At 38.8% G+C, this 27,136-nt stretch overlaps 2 protein-coding genes across 5 annotated transcripts in view; one reads left to right on the top strand and one right to left on the bottom strand.

The window, feature by feature from the left end:
• The window catches only part of SPIRE1 (spire type actin nucleation factor 1), a 137,175-nt gene that overhangs the window by 82,475 nt on the left and 27,564 nt on the right, over positions 1-27,136 (top strand). For 2 of the 4 annotated variants that reach the window (XM_075744478.1, XM_075744482.1), the window contains exons 4-9: positions 2,349-2,474; positions 12,547-12,630; positions 13,720-13,884; positions 21,215-21,301; positions 21,687-21,816; positions 25,371-25,412. In XM_075744478.1, the coding sequence (XP_075600593.1) occupies positions 2,349-2,474; positions 12,547-12,630; positions 13,720-13,884; positions 21,215-21,301; positions 21,687-21,816; positions 25,371-25,412 (634 nt within the window). The remainder of the gene's footprint in view (positions 1-2,348; positions 2,475-12,546; positions 12,631-13,719; positions 13,885-21,214; positions 21,302-21,686; positions 21,817-25,370; positions 25,413-27,136) is intronic. The other 2 variants (XM_075744481.1, XM_075744483.1) reach the window with 1 other exon arrangement.
• The window catches only part of PSMG2 (proteasome assembly chaperone 2), a 152,687-nt gene that overhangs the window by 109,019 nt on the left and 16,532 nt on the right, over positions 1-27,136 (bottom strand). The gene's annotated exons all lie outside the window — the stretch shown is intronic.

Here is a 27,136-nt window from a genome sequence, read left to right as displayed (position 1 = left end):
ATTTAATAGCTTCTATCTTTGTAGTATGCATTGTCACTGTAGCACACATTAGTGGTGCATCGGGTTTGTTTTTTCTCCTTTTATCTGCAAAGGAGATGATATGATTTGTTAAAAAAGGAAAACAGAAAAGAAAAAAATGGAGCAGGGGGAAGGAAAAAAGAAAGAAAAGAAAAAAAGTAGAGTTTTTTTTTCTGTCAACTATGTTCTTGTGATTATCCAGAAAGAAATTTGAATGGTATAAGAAAATTTGGGCCATCACTGTAAAACAGTATAAAATTTGAAAGGGAGGAATCAAGGGCACTTTTGTGAATATATCTGCCATGTGTTCCCTGTGTGGAAGGAAGGAAGGAAGGAAAATAAACACACACACACATATATAAACTTTCCTCATGTATATTCTTTTTTGCAACTAAAAGGAGATCTACGTATGGGTACAAAAATCAGAATAGTATATTGCAGGAGTCCAAATTGTGCTTGTGAAAATTTATCAAAGAAGTTGACCCAATCTGACTACTAAACTCTGTATTGTTATACTAATTGGAAGAAATAAAAGATAACAAGGGGACTGTGGCCTCAGAAAGCAACTTGTCAGTGAGCCAAGCTAAATCTGACTGCAACCAAAAGAAATTGTTCAACCCTCCTTCCCTTTCCCCACTCTGGCAGCCTATTCCCCTTGCTCCTTTTAGCCTGTGCTACTACGCGTGTGTCTGTGCCATGAAGAATAACTGTCTCCTGCCCCACTTCCTTCACGGTGTTAATTTTTGCCTGGGTGAGTAATCCTCTCTGAGATAGGGCACGAACTCCGGTGCCAGCAGAAGGGCATCAGTGGACGCGTACAGCTGGAGGCCACAGGACCGCACCTTTTAGTGGCAGCATGGATTTAAATCAAACTGAAAACAATATGAAAAAGCAGCCCAAGCTTTACATGCCTTGTGCCCCTTGTAACCACAGCGTTTGCTGTAATGACAGGAGAGATTTAGACAACTGTGCCACTAGGCTAATTAAGGGCTCTTCTCCTAAAGAGGCTTTTGTCTCAAGCTTTAGTTCTGGAGAGCTGAATGTAGCCACCTACTGCCTCAGGTTTTGGCTTGTTCTTAAGTTTTAGCTCTATAGCTGTAAATACAGATATATATATAAAATAGATAGCTACTATAAAATCACAGTAACAACACATTTTAAGGCCTTCATTAAGATTTTGGTTTATTTTAATATCTACACCAGTACGATGTACGATATGGGTGCTCTAGTATCAGCTTTTGGTTTGGGTTTTTTTTTATTTAAAACTGTTTAGGGATCAAATTATAGATGATATTTTGTTCTATCTGTTTCCAGCCAAGATTTCCATGACAAATACTTACAGGTGATGGATTTGACTTATGGGAAGTGTAAGAAAAAGATATTACAATGATTAGTGTCAGTGCTGAGCTATTCTACACTAGTAGAAGCTGCATGTTCATGTTGATGAAGCTGGATGTTGCTCAAACCATTCAGGTTCTCTACTGGAAATATAATGGCTGGTTTCAGTGAAACTTCTGTTGTCGGAAATGGGAGCTGCATGTTTTATTCTAAACGCAATGCTGGACTGATTTACTGCTTAACAGCAGTTGTGAATGATTCTTAGTGATTTGAGTAGGCTTTCACAGTTTTGCAGGTTTAGCATATATGAAAACATTTATCAGTGTTTCTTTACATCAGCTCGTCAGCAGTGCCTGTGTCTGGAAATGTTCATGAATGTCTGAGGTGAAGCAATAAGACTGCACTTCCATGGCTCTTGCCGATTTTAAAAATCTTTGTACTGCTTGAAATAAATCAGAGTTTCAGCCTGACAATTGCATTTTACTTTTTTCCTTGCTTCAACTTCCATCCTGCTGTAAATTGGTAGGGATACAGGTCTCTTCCATGTTCATAGGAAGCAGAACAACGCAACGCTTATGGTGCTAAAGCTGGTTTGAATTAAGTACGTTTTCCCAAAATTTGATAATGCAAGATGGCTTTTTTCCCCTCCACAATTATGTTGGGTTTTATTTGGGTTTTTTTTGTTTGGGTGGGGTTTATTTTTGTTTTGTTATGTCTTGGCTTTTTGTAATGAAAAGGCAATGTCTTGGTTTTCAGCATTTTCCAGTGCATGGTCAACCCAGTCCCCTTACTGTCTTAGAACTCCTCTCATAAAATAAATGGTAGCAAGTAGTTTAGAAAATACACTCCAATTTCTGCCTAACTTAAATGTCTCATGGATTTTTGTGCCTTAAATACTTCATTGCATTCCCTTTCATGTTATCTCATGTTCTATAGCATTAATGAAAGCAGTTAAGCATTGTTTTGATATTGCTGTTTATTCTTCTCTCTAGCTGTGTGCTGCCCACCTGCCAACCCGATCAGAGGCGCCGAACCACTATCAAGCAGTATGTCGGGCTCTGTTTGCTGAAACAATGGAACTGTACACTTTCTTGGCCAAAATTAAAAGTGCAAAAGAGGTAAGCAGTCTGAGAATGTTTTCTGCTTTTGAGCTCATTACTGTGTGAATTAGGCTTACAAAATCACTTCTGTACCCAGCCAGCAGTGGATGTCAGATGCTTGAGGAAATTATCTGTAGTGTTCAGGGAGAGCACTACTACAGCTGAGGGGTTTTTTCTTTTGGCCTGTAACCATTTACAGATGTCTCATAGAAATTGTTATTAATTGCGACTAGTCTATTTGGCAGTAAAACAGAAGTTTTTCTTGGAGGGTTACACGCTGCATACATGCATCCATTCCTGCATGCATGTGCATGATGGATTTGAGTCTAAAAACTCCTCTGGTGTTTCAGGGATGTTGTGAGACATCAGAGCTTTGCCTGTTACTCCTTAGCTCCTTCTCATGCCTTGTCTTCGGCTCAGAATTACCTGAGATTCTTCTTGCTTATATTTTGTACCGAGTCAGCAGCTTCCCTTACCTTTGATATGTGATTGACTTGTCACAAAGGCTTCCCAGCAGAGCCGACTTAAAGGGAGGAACAGCCTACTTGGCTGTTACTGTTGACTGAAAGGCCATCCTAGGAACCACTTCAATTAAATGGTCTGGCTGAAGAATAACTTCAAGGTTGGGCGGATGATTTTTAATGAAGATAGTTTCAGTGATCTGGCCTGCAGAATGGCTCCTTAAGCAATTGTGTTAACACAGTGCGGGTGTTGGTTACGTTGGAAAACTGGTGGGTGAGGGAAAGGGCAGAAAGGGAAACATGCTTCTTAAAGCTGGTTTCTTCACCAAAGCCATCTTGTCAAGTAATGACACTTTCATAGTTTTTCTTTTTAATAAATCCCTGAAGGATTTTTTTTTCTTTTGTAAGTCAAAATCTACAGTACCTTTGAAAAGCAGGATAAAATTTTACAGGCTGATCTTAAATTTTTGATGCTGAAAGAGGCAGAGTTGTTCCACCCATGCACACATGCTCCCACTGTTTTCTTTCGTCTGGTTCTGGAAAACAAACACAGCAAATACCAGGACAAAAAAAAAAAGGAGTCATTCCTTGTCAGGTTAATGAGCTGAATCAGCTCATCAAAGGGTCAAATGAGCCTCAGAGCAGCACAACGGAGCTTTTATCCTCACGCTTGTGCTGGAAGACGCAAACCAGTCACAGGCATAAGGGACTGGTGCTGTCTTTCCTTCCCGGTCGAGATGCATCCATCCAAGGGGGAGACTCCTTCAGAGATGTTCTTCTGTTGCACAGGGTCAAGTTTCATGTCCACTTTTCCTCCAGTCCTACTCAAACTGAAAGCAGTTTTTAAAGTGAAGCAGTATCATACAAGGATAATTTTGACAGTGTCAGCATGGCTAAAGAGCCACTTGTTCTCTGAAGTGCTTGTGTTATGGTTCATCTGCATCAAATGCCCCGATGCAGAGAACAAACAGGATACAGTATCTCTGTTCTGAATCAGCCTCCTGAACCCTGATGTGATTAATTTCACATCTGGGCTTTTGACTGCTCCTTAGTGTTCTGAACACTGGATTGAGGGACCTGTGATAGAAACACCTCAGCTAACAGCTTGTGCAAAGTCCACGTTGAGGCTCAAAGATAAGATCCTTTGGAGTTAGAATCATAGAATGATAGAATGGTTTGAGTTGGAAGGAACCTTAAAGATCATCTGGTTCCAATCCCCCTGCTATGATGATCTGCCTTCTTTCTGCTCAGAAAGGAATTGTATTTCCAGTAGTTCTTGAATGTTTTGGCCACAGTAAGCAGTAATAAGGCATTGTCAGTGTCGAAGTAAAGTATTGTGGTTTATAACCATTTAAAATTGTCTTAACAATAATTTTTTTAAAATTTATTAAAACAGTAGAGGGGTGTTTTGAATTTGCAAATTATTTAATCACCTTGCAACTGGATGTAAAAAACCAACAACATCTGATCACACCATAGAGCCGTACTATGAGTTAATCCCAAATGAAAGAAACCATTTGCCTCTCAAAGGCTATTAGGGATTGATTCAAAGCACATTTAGGTCAAAGGAAGTAATCCTTGTAGTTTTCCTACTGAAATCAGTAAGACTTTTATTGCTGCACCTAACCAAGGCCAGAATTTTGATCTTTTGATTTCACTTTACTCTTGATCTGTCCCCCAGTAGGCATACAAGAAGTGACCAAGAAAATTATCTTATAAGCAGCTTCTGGAACCTGAATACTTTGGGTTTATGAGGTGCTTGATCCTTGCTTATAGCTTTTATCCAACTATAGATTTGAAATGTATTTAATTTTGAAAATAATGTAGTGTACAAAGAAAAAAATAGGTATGAAGAAAATACGAGGTGGAATGCTGTAAATCTTGTTACGCTATTTTAAAATGACCTCTATAGTTTATACTTGAGGCAAGCAGGAATCATATGATCACACTAGGTTTGTGCCAGTAAAAGCTGTGATATTGTTTATATGCTCTTCTCTCTTGCAAATACATAGAAGAATCTTAATTCATGAGGAATATGGTTAAATACAATTCAAGTCAATAAGTTCCTTTTTCTTTTCCTTTTGTCATTCTCATATGAGTATCGGCTATGAAGGAGAGAAACACCTAATACTTCAGTAAGGACACTTTGTTGTCATGAATTTGTGGTGATTGCATTGGCAGATACCTGGGCAAAAAAACTCAAGTTATATACATCAGCTCCGATTTAAAAAAACCCTATACTGTGTAATACTGTGTTTGTGGCGTTAAAGATGCCAGGAATTTTAAACTGTTTATTTCAAAAACCGACAGCTTTATTTGGAGGTCAGCTTTTAGAATCCTTCACACCTAGACACAGTTGTGGACGTGAGATCAAAATTAAACTAAATACACTAAAAAGGGGGGAAATCCTCTAAAATCACTTAAAATAACTTTTCTATGAATAAAAATTACTTCTTTGAAATTCCTTGGATTCCTTCTAGGGCCACTGGATGGCATCTAGGTATCTGTTTCCCAGGTATATGAAGTTCATAGTTTTTGCTCAGTAGGTGCTTAAACAGCCAACTTCACTGTAGTGGAAGAGGGAGAATTTTTATCTGCAGAAATTCACTTGCTAGGAGTGGACCACAATTGACCTATCTTATGCTCCAGGCTAGGACAGGTTTAGAAGGCAAGTACACTGTGAAACAGGCAGAAGAAATATTGCTGTGATGCTGTTTTCAATTTGGCACTATAAAAACTTGGCAGGATTTTGAAAATTACAGGATTTCATCACTAGGCAGGAGGGATAGGCCTATAGGGTTGTAATATGTTTTGTTACTAATATATATACTGAGTAGTCATGTACTCTCCAGTCTATCATATGATCACTGTCATATGACAAATGGAGGGTCATTTCAGAAAGGGTTTTACTGGCGTGCATTTGGGTGAGTGCATTAATCAGAAATGATGAAGCAATGAGTGAACTGTTCAGGTCATCTCAATGGATGTCAAATAAAATGTTTTAGGCACTTTGTCACATACTTGATGCCATGTGGATTTTATTTCCAGTCTGATTCCCTGTGTATGAAAGGTCAGCAGTAAAACTGACTTACAGACAGGGAGATGGTACTTCCAGTCTTAAAGAGAATGAAAAGTTTCATGTAGTGGACGCACAGGAGAGGACTCAAGCCAGAGCTGAGAAAGGTGCGATACTACTATTGCAATAGTTAAAAAAAAAAAATAGAATAACAGTAGTAAAATTATGTATTTCTGTGGAATACCAGCAGTAACTCTAAAGGTAGGGTTGAAATTAACTAATCTGATCTAACTTAGCATCTTTTTGCAAGGTGAAGTTTTTCTAGCAAGTTTACTGGAGTGTTTTTTTCAGCTTGCTGGCAGCATCTGTATGCTGCTCAGGCTCTGTGAAAGGTGCCCTTGCTGCAGATCAACCCTGTGTACCATCTGCTGCCATCCAGAAGTGGTCTTTTGATGGGCCAAGACCTCCTAACTTTGCGTCCTGCTGTTTAAGCATTTACAGCTGATGACAAAAATGGAGTACAGTTTGTTTCTCACCTCCAGCAGTGAGCTTTTAAAATTGCAATAGGAAATTTCCATAAAAAGAGGATCTCTTCCCTTTTTTTTATCCTTTTTTTTTAATTTTTTTTTTATTATTATGTAGGGAGGAAAATGGTCGACAAGGTGGAGGAAATGAATGTTTGTGTGGCAAGGGGGAAGATAGTTTGGATATCTGCTCAAAATGGGCTTCATGTAAAAGAAAAGATTCATCATTTTCAGAATCATCCAAAAGTCACTGACATCACCTTTGTTCGCACCTAGCCACGGACAGAACTGTAGGCGCAAATAAGTGACGTCCATGAGATAAAGCAAACGTTCCTGCTGTGGAGTATCTGAAAAGGTCACACACATTGCTCAGAAATGACATCAAGTGTGACTGAGAGAGACAGGGAGAGACTATGCAAGCATAGGAATGCAGAAATCGCTGCACTGCATCAGACCGGGGATCTACCTGGCCTGCTACCCACATTGTGAACTTACTTTATTGAGGGGATATCTGCCCTAGTCCTCCTTCAGCTCCCTGTCACTGCCCAGGCTTGCTTTTTGCTGGAGTTAATGCTCCACGTGCGCTTAGTGCCTGAGTGAGCCAGCAATGTGCCCTTGTCACAAAGAAGCCTCACGATGTCCTGGGCTGCACTGGGAGAAATACTGCCAGCACCTTGAGGGAGGTGATCCTTCCCCTCTACTCAGCACTGGTGAGGCTACACCTGGAGTGCTGTGTCCAATTCTGGGTGCCCCAGTACGAGACAGAGATGGGCATACTGGGGCAAGTCCAACAAAGCACCATGAAGATGATGAAGGGACTGGAGCATCTCTCCCATGGGGAAAGGCTGAGAGAGCTGGGACTGTTTAGTCTGGAGAAGAGAAGGCTCAAAGGGATCTCATCAATGTATATAAATACCTGAAGGGAGGGTGCAAAGAGGACAGAGCCAGGCTCTTTCCAGTGGTGCCCAGTGACAGGACCAGAGGCAATGGGCACAACCTGAAACACAGGAGGTTCCCTCTGAACATCAGGAAACACTTTTTTTTACTGTGAGGATAACTGAACACTGGCACAAGTTACCCAGGGAGATTGTGGAGTCTCCGTTGTTTGAGATACTCGAAAGCTGCCTGGACGTGGTCCTGGGCAACTGGCACTGGGTGGCCCTGCTTGAGCAGGGGGCCTGGACCAGCTGACCTCCAGAGGTCCAACCTCAACCACTCTGTGGGTCTGAAAAGGGGAACCAGTAAATGCTGATGCCAGACTGTAGCAGAGCTAAGCATTCATGAGTGGGCTGTGGGTGATAAACTCCACAACTGGCACAGCTGGTGCTAAAAGACACCATGTGATGCCAGCCAGTATAAAATACAGGAAGCTTCCAGTAGGCAGATGTGTCCTAATCTGCTGCAGTAGATTTGACTCATATCTCAAACATTTTTAGAGATTGATGTACACCCTAAAGTATCAAGATTAATATTCCTTCCAAACTAATTAAGACTTTGTATATTTTTATAATTGGCTACATCTTCAATTGCAATGAAAGTCCATGTTCATCACAAACTCATCCATAATTTCATTATCCATAGTATGCCTTGTAATTAAGTTTTTGGTAGAATACAGATAAAGCTCCAAATCTGTCATCTTTGTACTCTTCTTTTAAATCATGTTGCCTTTCGTTTTTGTCCTTTCTGATGTAAAAACATAATTCTTTCAGTCTGCCTGGATATATTCAATCTGATCTGTATGAAAACATAAACATACAGATTCTGATTAAGTACATGAGTATCCTAGTTTCATGCCATGCAAAGACTCAATTGGAAAACTGTTAATTAAAAGTTAAATGTTACTTTCCATTTAACATGGCTATCCTGATGTATTATTTGTACAAAATATGGTAATAGAGGTAGTTAATACGTACCTAAACAATGTTAATGGCTAACTTATTTTGGAAATATGGTCATTAGCCAGGTTAGTCTTAATAGTCTCGTGACTGTAAGAGCTGTTAAATACCCTGCTGCTTGGATTTTCAGAAAACACAACTGGAGAAAGAAATTGATTCACAAACTTTTCTGGTCATAACTTCACCTTTGCCTACACTTCCAGGCTTCCAGTGACTCCACTTTTGCAACCATGTTGTCATCAGGCTTGCAGGCCCATGGTGATTTGTTTGATCCCTCCATTTAGGAGCTTTAGTAAGGGAAAATGCTGCTGTTTTGTTTTTGTGGAGTCTTTTTTTGTGTTTGTTTTTTTCTTAAGTGATGCAAGCACTGTCACTCAATGAGTGTTATGTGCGCTGGGTTTGGGGTTTTTTTGCTTCTTCTTAAACAGTTCTGTTGAGCAGCATGGTGACTATTGCCCTTTCCAGATCCTGAGCAAAGCGTGTTGACCCATACCACTATATATGAAGAACTTTGTCTGATATCGACTCAAGAGGTTTTCAGGGACTAATTTAATTGATTCTATTCCCACGTTTGAATTAAATGGGATTTGGGTCTTTTCAAAGAACTAGAGTAATGCTGCTGGCCAAGCCCTTGGAATTTAAAACCAAGTTGGATAGCTGAATATATAAAAGCAGTTTTTTCCCTCGGTGCAGGTTATATATTTTTTAATTGAGCCTAGAGGCACAAGAATATTTTATTAGTTTCATGGATAGCAGTGTAAGAATTACTTGCATCAGCAAATAAATGATTCCTAATTAAGAATATAAACTGGGAACTGCAGTAGACTGTCTTCTGCAATTGGTGAAAGACAAAGTCCAGATCTGGATTCCCAAGAACACCATCCCCATTAAAACGTTGCATTTTAGAGAGCATTTTGTGGGAGTCTTTGACACTGTGCTGACAAGTGTCTTTATATAAACTCCCATCTGTCACTGAACACAGGAGAGTGCGTCTCGAATGTGGGACACGCAGCAGCAGCAAATCAGCTGCCTGCTTTTAATAATGCAGCAAGATGTTTGAAGACATTTGGTATTTTTAATACTAGCTTTTGTCACAAAACGCAGGGTTTTTTAACAAATGGCCAAATGCTTTAATGGTTTAAAAAAAGCCATAGCTGTTGAAACATTCACTTCCTACACATCCAACCCTTATTTCCTGAACGAATGCCCAGGCTGTAATAGGTGAATCAGATCTGTGGTATGGGTCTGAGGTTCCGGGATTGTTTAGAAAAAGCCTTTTAAGATGTTTCTGCTTTCTGAAATGGAAACTCATTTAGGCCGTGTATTTATTATACTATAATAGATCTTCTTAATCCATTGTCCCAAGGGCAAGTGCAAGTGGCTACAGCAGCTGAGGTTACATGCAGGTTTTGGATCACCGTTAAGTTCTGACAAATGATCTCTTGTATTGGAAATGTGTTGGTTCCCATAATTTACGATTGAAACAGATGCTGAAACCCACTGATGCTGGCTGGGAGTGCTGGAGGGAAATAATAATATTTCATTTAGTCTAGAAGTTTAAACATAATCATTTGTCAGAGTGAATTTATTCTTTCCTAAGCAGCACCTGACAGGTGCAGAAGAGCTAAGGAAACCTTCCTAAGCACTGGCCGCAAGGATAGAGTGCTGCTGTCTCTTTTTCTTCCCAATTCTCCAAAGCTTTCTAACTTCTGTAACGATGGCAGTTCCTTTCCTTTCTACTGTTCTCCACTGATTGCATGGTGAGCTCCATTTAGGGGTCAGAGACGGGAACCAGGGAGGGGAACAAACTATCGCTCCAACATGGGTGTCTGTTCCAGTCCGTGGGCAGCAGCCTGATCACTCAGCGCTAGGATGGGGAGTAATGGGAGCTCGGCTTTGGCAGTAGCCTGTGCTTCTATCAGCTCATTTGTATCATAAAACTGCGCTTTGAGAGACTTCCCCCTTGGCTGGCAGGTTTTGCTCTTTCAACTCTCCAGTGCGTGGTAGCCATCATCATCTACACCTGTGCTTTCTTGGGTAGAAACTCCCCCTCTAGCTATGTTCCAGAGAAACTAATTAGCTGGTTGCCTTATTTGGAAGGTCTTTCAGCTGTTTGGGGTGGGGGTTTTTTCCCCTTTCTTATCTTCTGCTGCTAAGAAAAACAGGTCGTAATCTTTTTAGCTTCATGGAATATTTATGTCAGTCAAAGGCGTCAGCCTTTGGGCATAAACCAGCCCTGTAAACTGTATGATAGGGAGCATGGTTGCTGAGATGGGTAATTGCCGCAAATCTTGTTGAACAGTCGAAGTAAAGGTTAAGCAGCTGGAACATGTTAATTTTTAAAAAATTAATGTGTACCTTCCAGTATGGAAAGGAGGAGCAATGAGAGTTGTGAGCTCGTTTACTGAAGTTAGCTTTTTGATTATGGAGAGGAAAAAGAGAAGGTATCAGAATAATTTTATATTTTGCAGTTTATCAATAAACGTTAGCGATTTGCAAGAAAGCAAATAATATACAGTTCCGTTTCTGTACTTGATTACAGCGACTGTATGATACAGAAAAGAGTAAACCCTGGGTGGCAAAATACACATAAGTGAGGCCTTTATGTTACTCATTGTTTCCATTTTTCTTTTTTCTTTTTTTTTTTTCCTTTGGAAATTGCCTGTAAGTGTTAGACTGCAGCGACAGAACCAACACAAGTTTCTGTAAAGACATTCTTTCCCGATTGGGTATCCTGTGGTGATACTGCAAGTCATGCCAAAACTTTCCCACATTGTCCCATGATATATTTGTTTCTGTAGTGTAGGTTATTTATGGGGTTTTTTAGAGTCTTCCTGTAAATTATGCATTTTATTTTTATAGGGCAATGGTAGTATTTCTTCTTTGATATGAAAGCAAGTGCATTACTTAAATAAGACAATAAATAACCCATCTGCTCTCTTTCCAAAACCTCTGTGGTGGCTGATGCCCATGTGCTATCTCTGTAACCAAGTTTGGTAGATACTTGCACTTTGTTAAATGTGCAAGTTAAGCACTCTTCCAGTGCTTCCATTTCTTCCACTGAAATGTTGGCAGTTTTGGAACTACTTCCAGGAAAAAAATGTTTTACAAAATATGCTTATTTTTAAGTTTTCTGGGAAGCTCAAAAGCTAGATTGAGGCTGATTGTTCAATTCCATTCAAGGAACTTTAGGAGTGCTTAAAAGTGAGAAAAAGATTTTTGATAAATAAATACATCTGTCAGACCTCTGACCTATTGCTTTAGTCTCATAAAATAAACAAATAGTTTATTTGAGGTTTTAACTACCTATTTTGAATACATTAGTAAGTACTTAGAAAACAGATCAAATTAAACATTGTTAAAGATTTCCTGGAAAACTCTCTGTAAAAGTGGAATGGAGTATTAAGAATTTGTTTGTACTACTGATTCCAGAACATTTCGATACAGAAGTAAACCAAAACCCAGCATTTTGAATATGCAGTTGTTTATGTGTATAAAATCATTTTTGTAAACCACGGCCTTTTAAATCTTTCACTTGCATTTGTCTGTGTGCAAGCTTGCCTAGTCTTTGGTCTGCTGTAACTTTTAATCATTTTTCATATTCTTGTTTGTATGAAAGCTTTTTCTTTGCCCCTTTGCGACAATCTTTTCCATATTTGCATGATCTGAGCTTGTTCATAAATAGCAGGTTTTACCCTTGAAAGATCTGTTTCTCTTCCTTACGTGATTGTATTACTCAATTTCAGAATCTAAAACCATGTTATACAGACTACTTAATTTCAACAAATACCAGTAATTTTGATATGAATGGGATCCTTACCAAGTCGGTAACATTTTCTGTGTTGTAGCTTAACAGACCTGGTAGGTGATTGGGTTTTTTTCTGTGCATAGCCCGATTTTAGGAATATTAAAATTTCTATGTATAGTTTTTCCTCAGGCATGCTGTTATCTGAAGTATTTTCATAGTCAGAACTTACGATTTTTTTTCCAACATTTAAGGTCCACTTTTCAATTTAAGAGAAATATATTCAAATAGTATTTCAAGTTACTTTTACAATATTACTATTCAAGTCATAAAGCATTCAGTAGAATACCCAAACAACATAATTCAACAGATGTCAGAAAATAAGCTTCAGTTTTAGTTGAGAATAATGCTACCATTCAGTTATTGACTCACTCTCTTTTCATTGGCAGAATCTGAAGAAGATTCAAGAAATGGACAAAGAAGCAAGTGATGAATCCAGCACAGATCTTGATGACTTAAAAAATGCTGACTGGGTAAGACAACAATTGAATAGTGATTCAGCATCATTACTAGTAGTTTCTATTTCTTTGTAATGCTTGCCTAAAGTTGTTTGGTTTATGTTAAAATCAGTGTCTGGGTTTTTTAACATACGAATTAATAGTAACTCGTGACAAGTTAGAACCAAATGGAGTCTCAACCTTCCTTCACAGACAGATGAAACAATACAGGTATCCAAGCATTAAATTTTTTTCTTTAGGCTGTTTTCACAGAGAAGCTTTTGCGATTTAAAAAGACTGGACATTTAGACAGGTATCATGCTGACTGCCCTTCAAAGGGGCAGCCGGGCAGTAGGCAGAGCCACCGAGTTTCTCTAACAGTGAAAGAAAAACTGTTGCAGAGAAACTCTTAACAGAAAGTAGCTTGGTTTATTTTCTAGTTACTATTCTTACCAGTTCATAGAAGAATATTATGAGGTTTTTAAAAGTATTTGATTTCAGTCTCCCAGTCTTCTGTCCACCACCTGTTCTTCCTCCTCTCCAGTCATTCTCGCTGCCCAAAAAATGAGAGGGAGGTGTTAGTGTGCGGTGCTTTTACAGGCAGAGCAAAAGGAAATGGAGTACTGAGAGGATATTGCAAGAACTGGAGTCCTTTCCAAAATTTCTATTTGAAGAACAAAAGCTGGGAAATTTTGCAGGAACATTTTGGGCCTAAGGGAAGCAAAGTTTCGGATTCAATCTCTGTTTTAATTCACATAGTATTAGCTATAAGTCTAGAAACTTTCCTGACATGTTTGCAATATACTTGAAAAGGAAATATAAATGTACAGTAAGAGCATTTCAAATCTTTTCTCTATATTATCTTAGAGGTGAACATCACTTGAGGTGAGACTCTGCAGTCCTGCTGAGTTGCAAAAAAGTTTTGTTACGTTCATGAGAGTTAAAAATAGGCTTATATAAAATAACCACAGATAAAATGGGGTTTAGTTGATGTGTTAAAAATAAAATAGTACAGCTGTATGTGTTTGGTGGTGTCCTGAAAGGGGAATGAACAACTTTGGTTTAATCTGAGGTGGCATTCAAGGTTAAGGCATCAAATAAAATTTCTCTCTCTTTTCTCTTCAGGCTCGTTTTTGGGTACAAGTGATGCGAGATTTACGGAATGGTGTTAAACTTAAGAAAGTTCAAGAGCGTCAGTACAACCCGCTCCCAATAGAATATCAGCTCACACCCTATGAAATGCTGATGGATGATATTCGATCCAAACGCTATACGTTGAGGAAGGTCATGGTAAGTCAAGAAAATTGCTAGAATTTGTCAAATCTGAAACGTTCTTTTCCTTTTTTATCTTCTTCTTTTCTTCTCTTTTTTTCTGAGAACCTGGAAATTATGATGTCATGTAGATAGTAATATTCATGGTTTTTATATGGCATCTTAAATTTATGTAGTACATTCAGGAGAAAAACATGAAACCAACAAATGTTGTGTATTTTGTTTTCCATATGGCAGGCATTTAGAATTCTGAAAGACATACCTATATATCATATGCTTGGACAAATGTCTTGTGTTGGTTTTATGATAACCTTAAGAGTCATATCAAAAGTTCTGTCACACTTTCCACTGAGAGATTGTTTTAGGCTTTTCTTATTGATTTGGTAGAATATTTATCTTGAGTTACAACATAATTTTTGGAATTCCAGAGTGTAAAGTGCTACCATGCTGTTACATGAGTGATACTGTGACGGGAAAGGAAAACCTACAGTGGTTGAAAACTTCTATTACCTACTACCTATATTACAGTGTTTGAAAACTTATGTTACCGTGATCTGTTATGAATGTTCAAGGAGTACTCTATGTAAAAAAAAAAAAAAAATTAAATCTTCATTTGTAGAAGTTGAGCTTAATTATTTTCAGCATATCCTATTGCTGCTTTCAAGTCAAGACAATATACCAAAGCAAGCTGGAGAGTGTTGATTGATGGGTGTCCTCCTAGACACTCATAAAGGTGCATGTAAGATTGATTTAAGGCACTCTTTATTGGACTCCATTTGATACTTACTGTTCTTTCTTTCCTTTTGGTTTGTATTGTGTTCAACATTAAGACCCTGCGAAGCTAGCAACTGATCTAAAGGGCTCCTTATCCCTAGTAGGATACTTTAAATCCCTTTGTTAGAGGCATGTGTTTGGTCAGTGTCAATGTTTATACCTTGCACTTATCTTTGCCTGTTACTAGTTGGAGTGGAAGCATCATGTTAGAATGTTCAGTGTTCAAATGCATTTGCTGTCCTGACAAAATCTCACCAACCCTTTGTTAGTGAGGAAGCCATGATTCCACCAGAAAAATTCAGAGATGGGGCGGGGGGGCACACATGAGAGAGACAGAAAACGTGTATTTTGTTCTATTAGAGATCATTAGAAAAAAAGAATAAAGGAGGAAGAAATCGAACAACTACATGGGGAGCAAATAAATGAGTTCTGTTACAAATATAAATGCCTTTTATATATGAGCTGAAAGTAGTTTCCTAATCAAGATCTGGATTTAGACTATCAAATTGTATTTATTTTCTGCAGCAGATGTCGCTTAAATGTTAAATCAATAGGGTAAAATACACACCCAGGTAATGATGTTATCTGTCTTTCCACTAACAATTCAGAGAACTGTGCTAAGTGTTCATACTACCCACTGCAAAAGAGGAACAGTCCCCTCAGGACCTTGATTACTGTATGCAATCAGGATAGTAGTTGTGTTTGAATGGGAACCCCTGGGTCATCTAATTTTGCTTTTGTCAGACTAGCCTTTAATTCATCTTCTGCTGACCAAGCTCCTGCCTATTCAGAAGAGATTTTCTTCATTATATGGTAGGTCTTCGAGGCACAGCTGCTCCTCTGCTCATCCAGACTCTCACTGTATACGAAATTCCTGCAAGCATCTATTTTTGTCCTGCTATCTAGAAGTCTACTAGGTAGATGGTCCAAAGTGACCTCTGGGCGTAAACTTGAATTGGGATTACAATCAACTGCAGGTACAGTACCTGTAGTGTTGTCTATGATGCAATTGCTGGCCGTCTGACAACTGCTAGCGACATCATGTTAGAAAAACAACTTCTTTCTTATTAGAAACCTTAAATTCAGTAACTTGGATTCTGCTGCAGGGTCTGCTCGAAGAATATGCAAAGCATGCACAATAATAAGAATGCAGTTTGATGTGAAATGTGTGGAACCTGAAAGATTCAGAATTAAAAGTTTAGATCGCATGAATACAGCATCTTTTAGCTGACCGTCACGGGTCAAAACCAATTGTGTATTCCCATCAGAGAAAACTGTCAAGATTCTTGAGGAGAGGAGAAAAGGACAAGAATAGATTATGTTTCTTTCTATCGGTCAAAATGGATGCTTGGCAAAATTTTTATTAAAAGCAATTTTTTATTTAAATTTATAGGGAGTATTTTTAGACTTGTAGCTTGTGAAAATCCATATGCTACTAATGATAACAAGAGGTTAAGTAATTCTTTTAAGTAAATGAGATGCAACATGAAGTCTTCACTGTTCTTTTTATTAATATAATGCTGTGTTTAAAAGAGTAGCTTCATCTGTCCATGACTGCTCAATACTCTAAGTAGAAATTAGGAAAGGAGCAGATGTTCCTATTAGGTGCATTACTTAGGAACTAGTTTGGTGTTTCAGACTATCAAAAGTGTTAACAGATGCCGATAACTGGAGCTGTCTGTTCTCGCTCGTCTTCTGTCATAGTGCAAATATTCAAAGTGTTTTGAAGATGTAAAATGTCAAATTCTGGGCTTTTTGTAAATAACTGGTTTCATTACTTCCAGTGACGTTGGCATTTCTATTTCAGTTCATATGAAAATAATTTCAAATTTGTCATCTATCTGTCTGAGGCAAGAGTCCTTGTTTCTGTGGTTGTTGTGGCAACAAGATAACTTACATCCCGCCATTTTGCAATCTTTGCATGTCTACCTGGAAAGATTTAATAGCATTTTTCTCCTATGGATGACTCACTCCCAGAAAGTTAAAAATTGTGAACATTGGTAGAGTCAACATTTGGAAATGGGGAAATTTAAGGATTAAATTACTCTTACAGGCTTTTTTCTTTATTATGCATATGTTTTAAGCTATAGCTTTTAATTCCACATTGATTCACAATTAGTTCTCTTTCCTGCCCACCTCCCCTTCTCCAAGATGTGCACCATTCACTATATTTCTTGAGCTGTGCTTATTGTACAGTAGCTGATAACTCTTAAGTTACTTTTTCAATGCATGGCTGTCAGGTACCTTTTGCATAGTATCCAAACTCAGCATTACATTGCATAACAGTTAAATTCTTCATAGGTAACGGCGCTCTTGTCTCCGTATTTGAGCTCTTCGCAAATGTCTGTGATGCAGTGCTATTAGCTTGGCCATGTTCCCATAGGGGAATTTAGGCCTATAGGCAGAAGTTGTTATTGTTAAAAATATCCAGTAATTTGAATGTCTAATCTGAGAATCCTCTGGCATGGTTGTTTGGGTATTTGTAACAACAATGTATTTATTTATTTACAGTATTTATCATTTTATTGTACTTATATTAATTGCAATAACAGCTGTGCATGGACAGTATTTTAATAAGTGAGATTTCAGGTGTTTCGAGTTGGGTGTAGAGAATGTGAGAAGTCTTTGACCGGTTTGTCCAGCTGGACATTGTGGAGTCTGTTGTTCTCTTATGCACAGCTCTGACTTAGTTTTACTGAGTGGTATGCAGCTGCCTTTTTTTCATTTTCTGCCTTTGTCAAATTTCTGCACAAGTTTAGGAGTCATCTTAGGTAGAGCAGTGAGCTTTACAGTTCGTAATCATGCTGTAGGGGTGTCGTGGTTTAACCCCAGCCAGCCACTTGCTCACTTCCCCCCCAGGTGGGATGGGGGAGAGAATCAGTAGCATAAAACTGAGAAAACTCCTGGGTTGAGATAAAGACAGTTTAACAGGTAAAGCAAAAGCCGCACACACAAGCAAAGCAAAACAAGGAATTCATTCACCACTTCCCATGGGCAGGCAGGTGTGCAGCCATCTCCAGGAAAGCAGGGCTCCATCATGCGTAACCATTACTTGGGAAGACAAACGGCGTCACTCTGAGCATCCTTCCCTGCTGCCTTCTTCCCCCAGCTTTATATGCTGAGCATGACGTCATATGGTATGGGATATCCCTTTGGCCACTCTGGATCAGCTGTCCCAGCTGTGTCCCCTCCCAACTCCTTGTGCACCCCCAGCCTCCTCGCTGGTGGGGTGGTGTGAGAAGCAGAACAGGCCTTGGCTCTGTGTCAGCACTGCTCAGCAGTAATGAAAACATCCCTGTGTTATCAGCACTGTTTCCAGCACAGATCCAAACCATAGCCCCGTACTAGCTACTGTGAAAAAAATTATGTTAAACCAAACCAGCTATGTTAAGAAAAGCACTATACTGTCTGCACAATGAAAGATGGCAAATATATATTTACTTATGAGACTTTAACTGACAACAGGACTTTATCATGAGCTGTTCTGGAAATGATGTAGCATACCCCCTCTGTCTATTTCAATTGTCCGTGCAATCTCATTTAAAATGAAAATTTCTAGGTAGTACAAAACAATATTGTTTTCATGTTACCTATTATTTAGAGATAGCACTCTCCTACTTAATGCTGTCACCTATTATAGTGAGACAAATAAATGGCTGGGATAATTGAATGTCAGTGATAAGTGATGTTCTTTTTGTGAAAGTCATGTGTGATGTACTTCTTGTTTGGGACACCATTTTTAAAGCTTGGGCTTCAGCCAAAGGTTACTAAGTACCATTTGCAGTTATTTTTTTAACTGCAAATCCATATTTATATATGAAAATGTGATGGTAGCAGGTTGTAAGTAGATGATTACATGGTAATTTTTCTGTGCTTTAGCTGTTTAGATCTTTAAATTTCTTGTTGATTTTTATACTCATTGGTTATGCTTTCCCCACACTGCCAGTTTTAATGCATACTGCTGTACAAAAGAGGTTTTACATGCATAAAGAGTTAGGATAGTTTTACAGCATTTTGAGGTATTTATTTAAATACTGGTTTGCAGTTGGGGCCAATCTGATATGTGAAAAAAAAAGATCATTTTGTTGATTTGGTTTTTTTCCCCTGCATGTATCATGGCCACATCTGTGCAATACATATATCTGATTTAGACTTGAATCAAGAGCCATGAATTTTAATCAATTAAAAATTAAATTGCTCATTACAGAGAGAGTTAGTTTGAGTGGAGAAATAGATCTAGTGTGGACAGAGAGGATAAGAGCTTCCCTTCAGTGTCTTTCCTGTCAGCATCTCTCTTAGGCGCTGGTATGAGAAGGTAGGTTCTGCCACTGGCACTCCTGCTCTTGGCTTGTTGTCTTAGAAACATCCACTTGCTTTGTGACCAGCTCCCCGCATATCCTGTGGAAAATCACTTAAGAAAATCTTATATTTCTCCTTTCCCAATCAAATGGGAATACTGATACTAATTATACCCTGGTGGCATTAAGTCAGGGTGTAGAGTGCCCTGAGGTGAAAGGCTCAGAGCCATGTATTATTTATTTCCTACTGTCATGCAGAGGGTTGTTCCCCAGGGCTGGAAAGGAGATTATCAGTTTACAAAATGGCTGTTCTGATGGTAGTAACTCTCAACTTCAGCTATCAACTTTGACATCTGATGAACAGTAACTCAGGGAAGAGAGACTTCTCATTTCATTAACAATCCTGAAAAGCATGCTGGCCTCAAAAAATTGCTCAGTCTTTAAACAGCAGAAATCAATCACACCACTTAAAATAATATTGTCCTCAGCATAAAAATGTCAAATCACCATTTAATATAAACCTTTTCAATTTTAATTTTTCTGCACTATTTTTAGGAAGATGATGCATGTTGCAGAGTTTAGCAGCTTGGTATTCTCTGCCAAGCTATATGAAATTCACTCTAAGGAAGCTAAAGGGGTGGGGTTGGGGGGAACAAATAGAGTTTGGACCATGGCTGGGGTAGGATACCTCCAGAAGGAGTCCCCAGGAGAGACTCTGCATCTGCTTCCTTACTGGGGAAGGGATGAATCTTCTTTGGGAGGCTGTCACTCTGCCTCAGCCTGGAAACCGGGCATGTCTGAGGTGAGCAGAGCTTATATGGAAGTTGCATTGACATTACTGAAGTTCAATTAGGGATCATATTCTGGTGATGTTATGGGCATTTAAACCCATTTTTCTGACTGCAGCATTCCTTCTGGTTAGCAAAAGTGCACGTGTTTTGACAAACCAGAGCTAGATCTTTACATATATTTCTGACACTTAAGGGGGGCAGGGAAAGAAAAGAAAAAAAAGTGCTGAAATCTGGGAGACACAGTCTAAGAAATACAGTGTCATGGGAATTTCTGTCAAATTGGAGGATAGGGCTGATAGCCAGCTACTATGTAGTAATAGAAGGTACCAGAAGGATGTATGGTGTAGGATGCTTTCTCATCCCTGACAGTGTGCTTGGCCACTGTGCTGTATGAGGACTGAACCCGACAGGTGGATTTTTTTTAAGCAAATCCATACGCTTATTCCCAGCTTACAATTTATAAATTCTTCATTTGACAGGAAAACTTCTGTTGCCTTCTTTTATATCCTGTACATATCGTGAATTGCTGACTCTTTCCTGTGATGTCTTGTATATGGTCTTACTCTAAATGAGGTATCAGAGAAAGAAATGTCTGTGTCTCTGGAGAAAACCAACCAACCAAGCAAACAACTCTCACCCAGCCCATTTTCTACAGAAATATATGATTTACAGCAAGTAAATGCCCTTCCTCTACTTCCAGTGGCATGCCATGGCATTCTAGTGATTCACTTTCTAGACATATTAGCAAACTTTGCTTTACACTTGAGTAGTCTTTAAAGTGCAGGTGAAGAGGCAGCTATGAAATCATGCTCAGAGCTTCCCCCTCCTTCTGCTGAGATTTCCACACAAGGCCACCTCTTCATGGCCAGACCAGCAGAGGCGGGTGGTAAAGACAAAAAAATCCCAGGGGAGCATACTTTTCACTCATTGCTGAAGGCAAATTGTTGGTGATTGTGTCAGCTCTGTCTTTGCTTTCACATCTGTGCTTGGGAGCTGGTAAGGAGATCAAGAAAACTGGGGCCTTAAGGAGCATCCATGTTTTCTCAAAGGCTAAGAACAGAGTATTAGGGACTGTGTAATGGTTGGCTGTGAGACGTGACTCAAATAGTTGTTCTTAAAAATGGTGTGGGCCCCTTTTCCTCCAAGCAAGATAGAAGCTTTGTCTGCATTCTCCCATAGACACAATTGCAGCCTTGATGTTTGATTTCGTCATTTCAAAATCCTAAGTATTGCTGATTAAAGCTGCTGCATTTGCGGTTATTCTGCAGCTATCTGCAAAGCTGAAAAGCTGTTATCTGCGTGTTTCCTTGCCTGTGCTCTGCATATGGATTGTTGCTCTGCTCAGGACTGGTGGGCTTTTATGTCTGGTGCAGGTGTCAGAACACTGCAAGCTCTGTCAGGCTTGTGAGTTTTCAGTTGATCTCATCATCTGCGTGAATACAAATACAAAACACAGAAATACATATTTTACTTTCTCTGTTCCAGGTCAACGGTGACATTCCACCTCGATTAAAAAAGAGTGCCCATGAAATAATCCTGGATTTCATCCGATCACGACCTCCATTAAATCCTGTATGTAATCCAGTGGGTTTCATTCCTAACAGAAATGTGGCTTTTTAAAGCGTGTTTGTGTCCAGGGAATATATTAAATATTGTGCTTTCTGACTTGGGCTTTCAAAAATATTGTCTTCTGTATATAGAACGTGGTCTCTTAAAGAACAGTGTGTAATATCTTGCACTTACCGATTAATAGCTGTTATTACCAGCAGCCCTTTATCTCTGGGAAATCATAATGAATCGGGGAAAAGTACAATCCTCTCTCCAGTTTATGTGGGTTTTAATATGGAATGCATGCAAAATCATATCACAACATTCCACATTTTTCTCCAAAATAGTGTGAAATCTACTTTCAAGGAAGCACTGTTTTATGTAAATACGATTATCTTCATATCCCAAGGCCTCGGCAAGAAAGCTGAAACCAACCCCACCACGGCCACGCAGCCTTCATGAAAGGATACTGGAGGAGATCAAGGCAGAGAGGAAGTTACGTCCAGTCTCACCTGATGAGATAAGGCGTAGCAGGCTGGGTAAGCACGTTGCTAGTTTTTACCTGCAGCTTCCACAGAAAACTTCCCACATAAGAAGCAGCAATATTAGCGATGTCCGTGCAGATGTCACGGAAGATAAAATTATTCTCATCCCTTCAGAAAAAGAAAGAACCTACAGCCTTTGCTAGGGCTGTGCAGTCTTTGTGCTAAGCTATATTTAAAATAAGATACTGTATGATTCAACTTGATTCCCTTCAAGTTTTTAATGTAAGTATTAGATAAATTTAATGGCATTATATTGCTTGTTGCACATGATGGTTAATGTTAGATTTGCTCAGAATGGAATGGGTATTGCTTCTCCCCAGCGCGATATTCCTTACATATCTGCAAGTATTCTTTACGTGTCTGTTTTTAATTAATTTTATTCTCTTTGTTTCCTGTTGCTAGCATCATCAATTTCCTTATTTTAATTTAAAATCTGCTTTTATTTTGTTTGCTGAATCTATTGCTTCTATTTTGAATTTAAATTTTTGCTTCATTTTCCAAGTTATGGAACATGTGTTTGTATGTATTTTCAGTGGGCAAATAATTCAGACTTGCACTGCAAAGCATTTCATTTCTGTAGTGTATGTTCACCAATGCACTATGAAATACTATGCTTTCCAATGATCACCTATTTGCATTATTTCAATGGTTCTGATGACAAAAGCATGACAAATATAGTCCTACATTGTGACTTACATTTCTTTAAGAGCACAGTATTTATCTGTATCAGAAAAACTGAACTTGATGGATTTTTGAAGAGCAAAAGTAGCATCTTATGGCTAAAAAGCATGAAATAATCCACGTATGTACTCCCTGGCACTGCTTTTTGCAAAATATTTGTGCTTGCCACGTGTGCTTAAAGGCACCGGTCCAGATTTAAGTGGGTTGTGACAACCCATTGTCTCCAGAGAAAAACAATTTCATCAGTCTTGCTTTGTTGCATTGTTTTTGAAGTGCTCCGCAGAGTTTGGTGAATGCTTGGGTGCATTTTGAAAAGCATGATGTTTTGAATATTGTTTCTTTGGGCCTTCCAGTTTCTGGTTTGGATTCAGTTTATGCTTGCTGTATCAATGTTTTTAATAGGCCTAGATACTTTTCCAAATGTAGGAGGCTTGTAAAACTGTGGAATGATTCCTTACTTTTCTTCAAACATTTAATTTTTAATATTTTAGATATTCTCCGTCTGGGAACTATCATGTCATCTCAGGGGCAGCAAATTTGGTCTTTAAAATTTCTGATATAAATTACATCAAACCCATTTAGTAAACAGTTTCTAAAAACAATATTAAATTGTGGAGTATTACTGGTGAGGACTTCCTGGGCTGATTTCAGGGCATGGCCTCTAATGAGGAATACCTGTCTTCCACCAATTTTTCATTTTTTGTTAAAGAATTAAATTTTTGAGTTCTGGAACTGTGGTAACTCCCCTTCAGTCCAGTGAACTGTTTGGATTAAGTGCCATGTTGCTGGAGGTGTAAAAGGGGATGCACGCAAGTTTTATTTCCCAAGTGTGTGTTTGCTGCTGGCTTGAAGAAGAAACAAGAGCAAAGGCCTTGAAGATATTTTTTTTTCTTATGTTGAAATATGAGGTTTTGTTCTTTCTCACACTGAAATGATTGTTATGTCCAAAGTTCCTTTTAGAATAAAATGTGTTTGTGCAGAATTGGGAATGGAGTAATGATAGTGAGATTCAGTATGGCACAAATAGATCTGCCATATAGTTTAGATGACCACTGATTGTAATTTAGTGTAACAGCATGTAAGATAATGAGGTTTAAGGATTATAAATATAAGTAGAAACACCATATGGGACACTTGCACCATCTGGACAGAAATATTTGTTGCTATTAAAAAAAAAAAAAGCATTAGAGTGAAATAGTTGGGAGTATAAGGTACATGAGTTATTCCCATGTTGCTCAGTTTATAGCACAACTACACTTGACAATTGGGGTGAGGGGGGCTGTACTCTTGCAGTTCCTCCTCTGCGATATGGGTGGACCTCTGGCATCTGTTTCCCAGCAGCCAGAGGCTGTGTCCCCCTGCTCTGCACAACGCATCCATACAGGTAAGATCTGCTCTACCCTGAGCTGTCGTTGAGAAAAGCCAGCCTGTGGCTGACCCCTCTCAGTCTAAAACTTCTTTGGAAATGGTGATATAATCTTGGTAGCTGTTCTCGCAAAGGGAGAGGTTTGAGTGGAGGAATTGGAGCGAGCTTTCAAATGACCTCATAAAATCATCAGAGTAAGCTATCAAGACAAACACAGCCTTGAGGTACATGTCTTTTTAATTAAAAGCATGGATTTGTGACTCAAGCAAGTTCAGCTAATGGAGCTTGGAGAAAACCTTGTTTCATGTACATGTTTTATCAACCTTCAGTTAGGACTCAGGATTAGGTGATAAACACCCTTATGCTTTAAAATGTATTTTGTCTTTATGCTAAGTTTAGACAGGGATTTAGATACTGTTTCTGTAGCTGTTATCTGTGGCTGATGTTGTCTAGTTAATGAACTACAGGAAAAATACCTTGACTCCCAAATTTGACTCCGAGTCAGCCACCTACTGCGTTAATGACATAGATTTATTCTCATGAGCAAAACTTGTCCCAGCACAACCTTTTTTTAAAACATCTTTCAATGCAATGGTATGTGTGGCTGACAGGCCCTTTCATACCAACTTGCATGTTTATCACCTGTAAGAAAGACAGATAAGCTGATGTCAGTTTTGATGCGTTCTTGTACATTCTTGTTGCTGGGCTTGGCCTGCTTATTTGGATTAATGCATTGAAATTTAGTTTTCAGTTGAGAAATATTTTGAGTGTCTACTCCTTGAATTACACTGTTTAATTGGAAATATAGATAGATCTTTCCAGAAATAAAGAACATCTGACCACTTATCTAGGAATAAAATGGTTAGAGGCCCAGAAAGAAGAGGATAATATTATGGCTATGTTTTAAAGGCTAAGTCCACCTAAGGTTTTTCAAAAGAACAAGAATCAGCACAAATCACACTGTGTTCAGCCTTTTTTTCCATCCTGTTCAAGGAAACTGCTGCTCAAGCTTAGCTTGAGTGTCTCTCTTTATTAGTTTAATTATAATCATTGGAGATTATGCTTAAAAAAATTAGAAATATCTTTATTTCAGGTCACTGAAACTTGTGTGAAATGTGGCTTTGTACTTTCAATTTTTTTCAGCTCTTTCTCTCCTCTTTTTCCCTCCCTCCTTTCTCTCTTTCATTTTAATTGAAAATAGTGCATTTTTAAGATACTTACCTCTTGTTTTGATATTTGATTTATTGAATTCCAAAAAGCTCATTCTACAGCTATACAAATATATTTATAATTGCTCTGTTTGCAAGTCCCATTTATACTACTGTAGTTTTCAGACTTTGAGCTTTACTACAGTAAAGCAATAGTATGTCCGACACATTTTGGATTTAGGCAACAGAATCCAAAATGTCTCAAGTGGAGTTAATCTTTTGTTTTCATTACCCTTCTGCTTGTCTAACAGCTGAATCGTTTTCTTTTTGTTGTTTTTGTTTCTTTTTTACAGCAATGCGGCCACTTAGCATGTCTTACAGTTTTGACTTGTCAGGTAAAAGGTGCAACAACACCTGACGTGGTTATTGTGCTTATTGTGAAATTTGTTCCATCTGTTTGTTGAATTCCCATTTAAGAAAGAAACTTGAAGGGATTCTTCCAAGATATGGTCAGTGAAAATAAAAATTAAGACAAATTGCTTATTAATGCCTACATTTCCCTTGCCACAAAAGGGTGCCTAGCTATAGGAAATAACTGTATTTCACCAGAAACAGAGTGCTGGAATTCCAAAATAAGGTGGCCCAGAGCTATTCCACAGTCTAAAAAGGATTGCAGAATACAGCGTCACTTTCAAGTCTGATTTACTTATTTATTAATCTGACCTTTGTGTCTTTACACTCACTTTTTGACTAGACCAACTTTGCAGTACTTCATTTCTCACGAGGAACCAAAAACTAGTTTTGAACTCGTCTACCTTTCTAGATTTAATGAAATACACTTATGAATACTAATCTAGAAAGGAACTGTCAATTCTGCTGGGCATTTCTACAGTAAACGCTTTGTGAGTTGTGAAATCAAAGATACTCACTCAAAAGAGGCTAAACCTTCCTTCTTCACTAGTTAGCAAACTAAGTTGCTATGGTTTGCTGATACAGAGGATTCGATAGCTGATCCTTCATCAACTATTTAATACCAAATTTAAAGGTTCCTCTTGGTGGGCCATTAGTTAGGACGTGCAGTAACCATATGAACACGTCCTTCTTCAGAGGCAGCAATGTCAGAGAGAGTTAGTGCCTACTAGGCAGAAAATAAATTCATTCCTCCCTCATTGTGCACTAACTTTCCAGGATGCTCAGGCCCAAAGACTCCATCATTGAGGTTGGAAACAGTCTACATTAGCCTCAAAGGTTTGTCTGCTGCGGACAGCTCTTATGCTAGCTCTTAGCTAATTTCCCCTAGATGATTCCCAAGAAAAACAGTCTCCAAATAAATCCATGCTCTCATTTCTTGAAGAAGCAACAGCAGCTGTACCTTCCGCCCTCCCTTCCAGTTGCATGTAGAAACATCTCATTGGGAACTTTCGTCCTCTGTTTCTCCATACACCCTTTAACCTCATGTGGTTATTTGCCCCATAGAAAGGCATAATCTGACTGAAATGCTAGTATATTGTGAACTAGAAAGTTCATGTTTGATTACCATAATAAAAAAAACCACAATAGTTTTGTAATACGGGAGCAAAGTTCACAAGTGACCTATCTATGTACATGGCTTCATACTCTGGCCAAGCCAAGTGAACGCCTTGTCACCGTGAAGAGGTGAGGGGGGGCTCTCACTTCTCCTTCTCCTCCCCAAGCTTCCCTCCTAGCATGTCATTCCCCCTCCTCCTCTGTGCCTGTCTGGCTAATTTATTCACAAGATGACCTGGTTGAACTCATGTCACCCAGGCACAAATACTTTTGTTTGGGGTTTGTTTTTTTTTTTTGCTAGGTTGGTTTTCTGCTCTTTTAGTGATTTAAACCTGCTTACTATCTGATCAGATGATCAGAGAGCTGGCGGAGGGCAGATGATGAGTATGGGCAGATGGGAGGAAGGAACAGGCCCTCCCCGTCAGAGGCGGTGGCAAGCTGTTAATCCAGCTCAAGCCCTTTTGTGAAACCTTATGCTCACAGCGTATTGTACAGCTACTACAGCTGTCTGGTGGGATTCAAATTATGCATGTACTTGGTATCATGTTTTACTCCACTGAAAGCTGAAGGATCCTCAGGGGCTCAGATAATA

Source organism: Balearica regulorum, chromosome 2 (assembly GCF_011004875.1).
Source record: "Balearica regulorum gibbericeps isolate bBalReg1 chromosome 2, bBalReg1.pri, whole genome shotgun sequence".
Taxonomy (NCBI): domain Eukaryota; kingdom Metazoa; phylum Chordata; class Aves; order Gruiformes; family Gruidae; genus Balearica; species Balearica regulorum.
Note: the sequence above shows the minus strand (reverse complement) of the source record. Positions and strands in the feature narration are given on the sequence as shown.